An 8,786-nucleotide genomic window follows, 5' to 3' on the forward strand; every position below is an offset into this window, starting at 1 on the left:
AGGTGCTGATATCATTCCTGCTGTGTAACCAGATCACTTACTAAGAGGCTTTCTAGAGAATGAACAAAGAATCTACGTAAGATCTGAATCAGTTTGCCAGAAAATAAAAAATTACTAGATTTTTATTTAAATGAAATAATTGTATACTTCGGAAATGGGATGTTAGTGAACCTGTTATAGCAACACTTCTCTGTTTCCCTACTGCCTTTTCAGGAAACAAAGAATGTTATTTTTCCCCTACAGTCTCCTTTAATTATGAATAATTACGTTCTCTCACTAGGGCCTAACTTGCAACCACTGTAATCCTGTTTTCATTAAATTAATTTATTATTTGAGAATTTGTTCGTGAGAATTTACTTACCTAATTTTGTGACACAAGAAAAAACAGTACTTACTGATTAACACTAATAAGAATTAAAGTAAACCTTCACATGTTGAGTCTGAGCTTGTAAATCAATGGGACAAAAGCCTGGGCACTGCTCATACCGAAATAAATGCAGATAGCTCATTTCCTCTGAACTTGTAACAAGTAGTAGAGATTCAGTTTAACTCAGAAATGGTGCTCAAAAGAATCATCTTACCTAGAAATCTAAATCATTTAAACTATTCTCTAAGTAAGTGCCCACAAGTAGTTTGGAAATGTGGGACTGAGCCTTTAAGAATTAAATAATCATGCAGTTGGTTAAATTTTTTTAAACATTTTTATTACTGACTCTGAAATGTGTATTTGTGTAGAAAGTTGGTGGTTTGGGGGCTGGTTTTTTCCAAAATACCTACTTGAGCTTCTTTTCTAATTTTATTTCAGCTGGACAGCTTAGCCAGTCAGCACATTTTGCCCTCCAGTTGCCATACAACGTGCTGGGCTTGGGACGTAGTGCTAATTTCCTCGACCACTTGTACGTTGGCATTCCTCGTCCTTTAGGAGAAAAGGTTAGTTGGGATTTAAGATTACCAAGCTAATATTTATGGTGTTGCCTTTCCAAACAAATAGAGTTTGGATGGAAATACTGCCTTTTTTTTTTTTTTTTTTTTTCTTTCCAGAAGCAAGAGTATCAAAGTAGTAAGTTTGAATCCAGAAAAGTTTGTCAGAAAGAACCTTGTATGCTTGGGTTTTGGGGTGTGTATAAGCTCTGAAGTAACACTTAAGACCAAAAGATGACAGAAGTTGTCTATAAATATTAGCACAGGTATATAGTGCTTGTTTACATGGTAAATGTGTATTAGATCTGAGGGTCTAATTATTATGATCTCAGCTATAAGACGTTTCCTGGGATTGGTCTGGCTCGCCTGTAAACTCTCATAATCCTTTCTGCCTCAGTGATAAAACCATGCTCAATACGACGGGAGATGGAGATTACTGTGATTATCTAATATTCATATGAAACATAAAAGTAGGGTCCTGACCATTTTCAGTTTTTAAAGGTGGGATGGAACTACTTTAAAAAGTGAGGTATTCGAATTAAGGTACTGGACAAATTCTGATTTGGATAATTGCTTTGCCTGCTTCCTTTGTAGAATTGGTGGTTCTTTCCTTATTATGTTGTTACTTTGTACTTTTTAAGCAGATGCTGTGTTTCATGTCAGTAATAGTTATTTTACTTTTTACTTTTTTTTTTTAAAAGCACTTTGGAGCTTTCAGAATAAAAGGTTTATACAAACATAAGGGAATAATCACTTATATTTAAAAAAAAAAAAAAGACAACTTTTTTGTTTCTCCTTTTGTATGTTTCAACAGAGAATTTCTTTGCTTTTAAGCATGTTGGGTCCTTAGGAATTGACATAGCCTTTGTTATTCTTTCAGTCCATAAGAAGACAAGAATGGACAGCTATCATACCAAACTCCCAGCTTATAGTCATTCCCTATCCTCATAATGTTCCTCGAAGGTAACTTCACAGCTTTGATTTGCACTTCACAAAAATACATTAATACAGAGTTTAAATTAGGCACTATGTGTAGGATTAAAAATAGTCACTTGCATAGAAAGTAAATTTAGGAACAGTGGTGAGGAAGTCAGTTCTATGGTAGTTGCCTCTCTGACTAGGCAGAATACTTCTCGGCTATTGACACAGACTCTTAGATAGTGACCATAAACAGTCAAAATACCAGCTCAAACAAACAATCAAAATGTATTACCAGCTCAACTCCTGTAAATAATAACATATTTGCTAGATTTACCAACATTCTTTTTTACAAACTGCAAGCATGGTAATGATTGAAACAAGTCTTTTTGTTTCACCAAACATGTAATTTCTGTCTAGCTGCCTATAAAAGCTTTAGTTTGGCCCTTCTGAATGCAGTATCTGTTGCCACAGGTATGAATGTTTTTGAGTAAAGGTGAATGGGTTGGTTACACAAGAGGTTGAACACTGAATTTGCTTTGCAATTAAAATGTTTATCCCAGAAAGAGAGTATGCTTCTGTCTTTGCTATTAGAGAAACATTAGTCACATATTCCAGCTGCTTTTTGCCGCTTGATCTACTAGTGAGGTCAGTTACATTTATCGTGCAGCAATGATTCTGACATCAGTTTCAGCAGTTAATTTTACTATAGGACAAATAACAGTTGAGAAGTGATGTGCCGCTTGAGTTGCTAATTAACAACCACAGGAATAACATCTGCCAGATGAAGAATATTTAGTTATAGTCTTGAGGTATTTGAAGGTATGTGTTATGCAAAAATTTTTCTGTCAGCTTATCCTTAAACTAGTTTTGCTTTCCTATAAAGTAAGTTTATGGACACTGTAGATTAGCAGACGATAGAATCCCCAGATGAAATCAGATTTCATAATAAGCACTTCTTAAATTTATAATTTTTTAATGTAGATACGTTGTTTCCTGAGAGGCCTCAGTGCTGCCTTAACATAGAGCCTCCTGCTGACAGCTTTCCTATGGTAGGAAGCCTGTAGTACAAAAAGGGTGTAAACTGAGCCTTAGGAGCCCACAACATTCGAGGAATGTCTCCGGAAGCCCTTAAAGTGCTTAATTTTGTTGCTCTCCAGCATTCTTCTGCCATAATTAACGGGTATGTTGTCTATAACTGCAGTTGTTCAGACTGAGAGATACCTAACCAACTGGAGCCCATGAGCCTGTCCAAGAGGAGCTTCTCACGTGGAGGAAAAGATCTACCTTACAGGCTTATTTCACTCTGCTTCTCCATCTCCCCAGGCCCCAGGCAGTTTTGTGGAATGTTTTCTTACAGATTTTACTTTGTCCTGGGCAGGAGATAAAATCTCCTGATGAGAAAAAAGTCCGTCCCTGAGGATATCCATAGCATTCCTGGAAAGTTAAACAGAAACTGAATTTAGACATGGCATTACCTGAAAATAATTATATTAAGCCATATATTTCCAAGTAAGCACCATTAAGCTTCAGTCTCTTAAGTATAGCCACTAGTTTCTGTAGACCACGTTGTTACCTGTCTTACACTAGCAGGTTCTTTTCATCGTTCCAAGTTAAATCTGTTTTCTGCTTCCTAATGAAGGGTATTAATGTTTCCTTGGATTTTCTTCTTTTGTATAGCTGGAGTGCCAAGCTTTATCTGACCCCAAGTAACATCGTGCTGCTAACAGCTATAGCCTTAATTGGTGTCTGTGTTTTCATCCTGGCAATAATTGGCATATTACACTGGCAAGAAAAGGTAAGCTGAATTAACTAGATTATTTTCTATATTTTCTATACTGTTTAACACTTCCTAATATTTTACAGTCTTGTACATTGTTTTTTTAGTGGTTTTCTACAGCATAAAACACAGACTGCATTAATTCCCAAAAGGTGTTTATTATTAATTCAGTATTTACGGCAAGCTTAAAAATTGGCATTGTTTTTATTTAAGCTTTAAGAGACTTAAAAAGGGAAATGAAGAGCAACATGGGTAAGCTTTTGCCATTAAGCTGTTATTCCCAACTAAATGAGACTGGTTTGTTTCATATCTAAGCTTTCTATTTTGCAGAGTTTTAAGGAGTACTGTTTTGGAAAATGGAACATAAACTCAGTTCGCTTATCTTGAGTTCTGCTAGTAATCTAAAAATAAGGAAAATGTCTCTTTTTCTGTATCTATCTTTGCTGATTGCACTGACATTAGCATTCAAGACTGTATAGGGAGTCAGTTGTGTGCATATTGGCTGCTTTGCTCTGTGTGTCTGAATTATACATGCAGTGTATAGAAATCCATTGATTTGAAGAAGCATTTTGAAAGGGGCCTTTCATGTCACAAAAGAAATGCGTTCCCATTTTTCTTAACTATGCTCAGTTTGCAATCATATCCAACTGGCAGGATTGCCAATAAATGCTACTACATACCCAAACCATAATCTTGGCTGTCAAATAAAATTACTGCACATTTTGATGTGGTAGAACTGTTTGTTATTTTGTGCTTGTGGAAATAAAATGACCTTGTTAAACATTCAGATAGGCTTTGCGCATGCTTCATATTTAAATGTTATTTGTCTGTCACTCTTCAAAATGTTAAATATGGTCTTCAGATAATAGTAAAGCTGGGAATAAAACACACAAAGCAAAGAAATACAAAGTTTATGATGACTGTCCTTAGCATGTCCTACTGTACCAAGAAAGCATTGCTGACTGCTAGCTAGGACTGTGCACTGGCTGGGTGTAACTCTGTCTCCAGCACATCTTAAGCAACAAGAGTAGCAGGAAAAAATACCTGGATGTTGACTTGGGGAAGGATTAACTATGTATAGTTCCATCTGGAGAAATAGAGATTTAATGTCAACATGTAAAACAATCCTTCATATAATAATTCATGTATTGTAATGTAAAGAAGCACTCAGCCCAGAGTGATTGCTTTCTGAGACACTTTAAACCCTTAGGTATATGTGAATGAAGTGCGGTAATCGTTATATTATAAACTCATTTCCAGCCACTGCATCTTGCTCAAAATAGGCACAAATATTTGGATAAATTGTGTATGTTTTCAGACTACTGTATAACCATTCGTTAATTCCTATAACTTCCCAGTGCCTTCCTATTGATTTTTACCTTCCCAATTTTTAGAAGAAATGGTTGAGGTACAGAACAAATAATAGTCTTGACCAAGGCTGTACTGACATGATTTGGAGTTCCAAAGGACTCTAAAGTTCCTTGTTTCTAAGCTTGTTCTTGGTGGACTGCCTCTTTCAGTAATCCGCATAAAAATACTGTTCTGCCTAAATGCTGTTTTCCCTTGCAGATCTCTAGAGTACCTATAGCAAAGAAAGGAAGGGGAAATGTACTGGCGGTTGCAATCTCTTCTTTTCCCCCAGAGGATGTATCTGTCTGTAAGCTGCAGTGTTTCGTTCAGCAGTTAAAATAAACCATGTACTTTGACTGCTGCAGATAAGTAGTAATAGGAGCCCTTTGTCTACAATGGTTCTTATACACTCATCTACCAGCCGAGTATTGTATTGTTTAAATAACTGTAGGCGTTAGGGATAGTATGTTGCTCTGTCATTCCTTAGCAATTTTGGATCCATTTAAAAAAAAAATAAAAAAAATAAAAGCTTTCAACTCTCAGGTACTAGTTCTTACTTTTGATACATCAAATGAAAAAGAAATTGGGGAAGAATTTACACCATTATTCATCTTACAACAAATATTGTCTGCTACTTTAGCTAAGGATCTTGATACTCCTGTATTCTGATTCTTTATAACTTGCTTTGTGGTCTTGAGGCTATCATATGAACACTATGCATTAATGATAATACTGCTAGAGAAGTTTTGATGGATTCATCAGAGTATCAGTTACCGTCAAATTTGAACTAGTAATTTTTTCAGGAACCATACAAGAAATGGAGTGAAAATTGCTTTCTAAGTGAGACTATAAAATTTTGTGGAATGTGACGAGCATTTTAATGTATGCCACTCCCTTCTTCCCACCCCATTTTTGACATTCAAAATACTACTGACATTGATAAAGTTCCTGCCAAAAAGCCAGACTGATATATCTTAAACTTCACCGACAGTTCTGCTGCTGCCACAAAATGCAGTAACATCCATAGTTAATCCAATGGAGTTGCTATCATACATAAACACTGTGTGACGAGGAAATCTTTGGCTTCACACCAAAGCAGATGACAAACTTTCATGGCAGAACACATGCACTGATTTCTACTGAAATTGTCATGTATATTTGTCAGCTGAGATACAAATCTGAATGCCCACACAACAGCATACTGTAAAGGCTTTTCTTCATTTTACTCATTAAAAAAAAAAAAAAAAAATGAAGTTAGGTATAAGCAAGCTAAAAAGCATTTAAATCTGTTTTGCTACATTCTCTTATGCTAGGTTTTACACATACTATCTGTCATGACAAAACACCGTTTTCTAGAAAAGTTCACACTGTGTGTTCAAAACTCCTTTAATAAGTGCTTTCATACTGATACTGCATTAGAACACAAGAGGAGGCTTGTGGGAGAGGACATGTTTTTACTCATTACATGGATTATGTGTCCAATTTAAATATGCTTCTATTTTCCAAGCACCATCCCAACTACTCTTTCAGCAGGTCAATGTTTCCGTCATACAAACATGTTTCCATCATACAAACAAAAACACAGAACATTTTTAGCCTTCTTGGTGCTGTTAATTGCTGGTTGAACTGCCATCTTTGTCTAAATTTGTATTTAACAGACTTCTTAAAGAATCTCATTTTAAGTGTAACATAGATGACATTTACAGTTAATCTAGAGTAATTTCATCTTGTATTTATAATGCAGGCTAAATAAATGCATACTAAGAAACATTCTTCATTTTTGAGATATTCCTTTTAAAGAAATTATTAGAAATAATAGAAAATAGTGGGTCATAAACACTAAAACAGCTGAGCATTAACAGCAGAAGCCAATTTTGAGTAGATTATTGTTATTTCAAACTGACATAATTTAAAAGCTAATTATTGGGGCTTTTACTAAGCTTTTTGCCTTTTGTCAAATGAGTGACTTGGAAAAAAATCAACCATTCTCTGACATTTGGCAACTCATTTCTGTAACGGTATTGCTCTAGATCCTACAAAGTCTGTTTTTATTATTATTTTTCAGAAAGCTGATGACAGAGAGAAGCGACAGGAGGCTCATCGGTTCCATTTTGATGCTATGTGACATGCCTTAATATTTATGAAGGAGCTGCTACTCATTTGCTTAATTGAAATACTAAATTCTGATTTGTAAAATGATTACCGTGAAAGTACTGCTGGTGTGCTATTTGTAAATGTTGCGTTATTTGGTATTTATTTGGGAAGTATTAAAATTAGACCTGAATGTCTCACAAGGCCTTTCGGTTAACAGACTGTATATAATAGCATTTGATCTTTATTTAACAGAACTGTAAATTTATTTTTCTTCATAAAGGGATCAAATTGCATGTACCATTGTTTATGTACCACCAATTCTTTAGTAATATTTAATAGAAGGAAAGCTGTGTAAATAAAGTTTAGCATTTCAGTGAGCAGAATTCTTTGTACCACTTGAATTGGTCTTGTCATTTATATATTCCTGTGAAATAACCTGCATTTCTGAAAATTAAGCTTGAGCAATTTCTCAGATGACTTGATCATTAATTATTTTGATTGTACTAAAGGTGCTCAACCTAAAGTATTCTGTATTTTTCTTTGTATCTTTCTTCTATAAATCCATATGTGCAATAGCTACAGAATTTAGGAATTGGAGAGCTAAAGGAAACCTGCAATGTTAATGCTGGTTCAGTAGCTCATCATGGGATAGATGCAGTATTTATGTGTGTTAGTTCTAGAGCAAAGACAACGCATTAAAAAATCAAAATCTTAAAAATGTATCAGCATTACATAAACTGGTTTTATAATTAAACTATAACCGTGTGTATTTGAGAAAAGCCTGAAGCCATTATGAAAGTAACTTTTTTTAAAATAAGGAATTTTTTGTTTGGGTTTGTTTCTAAAGTTAAAAGAAACATTTTGGAGGGGAGGGAGAATGAGGATTGACTCCCTAAAATGCATTGCTAAGGGATGAGATATACAAAGATTAAAATAAGGATATAATAGGACACTCCAAATAAGCAATGTACATTATCTATATGCGTTACTATGTTCAAATTTCATAAGGCCGTAATAATTACATAAGATGAGTAGCCCAACTTTATATATTTAAAACGGTGATAAAGTTATGATTGCTCAGTGTATTTTGGATTCTGATAGAGCCTCTAAAAACTAATCATGCTTCTATTTAATAGTTATTCCTTAGTGATAGGAGTTAACATGATTAGTTGTGCATTTAAATCTGTCAATTTGCATTCCTAATAAATACTGTTTGATAAACTAGAACACGCTTTCTCAATGAACTACAAAGTGTTGATTTTATAGGCAATCACCTCTGCAGTAGGTATCTCCTCTGGTCTGGCATTTGTCTGGTAACCTGCTGTCCTGTAACACTACCTTTGCTTGTCAATACAGGAACAGAAGAGAGAGCAGGTACAAAGCTGAACTGATTATGTCCACCCTGAATCACAGTCAAACAATTTGTTACCATGGCAGTGCTGAACGGTGACCCGTTCATACAGCAGCACCAAGCCAAAAACCAGAAAAGTACTGATAAGCAGCCTGATAAGCTATGAAGTTTTATAGATACTTATAATATGAACTGATCAGATGCCAACAAAGGAGACTTTATTACATTACTGTTATTATTCAGGATAGCATATTTCCTTAATGCACACGTTTAGTATTTCTCTTAGAGTGGCATGAAAAGGTAAGATTTTTTTTAGATAAATACTTGATGCTATTGGACTTTTTAAACCCTACTGATAGGATTTGCTCCTGA

The 8,786-nt window shown here is 34.9% G+C and overlaps 1 protein-coding gene across 1 annotated transcript in view; it reads left to right on the plus strand.

Moving 5' to 3' along the window:
• ITFG1 (integrin alpha FG-GAP repeat containing 1) overlaps positions 1 to 8,193 on the plus strand; it is an 89,268-nt gene extending 81,075 nt beyond the window's left edge. The window contains exons 15-18 of the mRNA XM_086469035.1: positions 806 to 930; positions 1,802 to 1,884; positions 3,520 to 3,637; positions 7,035 to 8,193. Of these exons, the coding sequence (XP_086325161.1) occupies positions 806 to 930; positions 1,802 to 1,884; positions 3,520 to 3,637; positions 7,035 to 7,094 (386 nt within the window). The 3' untranslated portion in view covers positions 7,095 to 8,193. The remainder of the gene's footprint in view (positions 1 to 805; positions 931 to 1,801; positions 1,885 to 3,519; positions 3,638 to 7,034) is intronic.
• Positions 8,194 to 8,786: the final 593 nt, after the last annotated feature.

Source organism: Leptosomus discolor, chromosome 8, assembly GCF_034619465.1.
Source record: "Leptosomus discolor isolate bLepDis1 chromosome 8, bLepDis1.hap2, whole genome shotgun sequence".
Taxonomy (NCBI): Eukaryota; Metazoa; Chordata; class Aves; order Leptosomiformes; family Leptosomidae; genus Leptosomus; species Leptosomus discolor.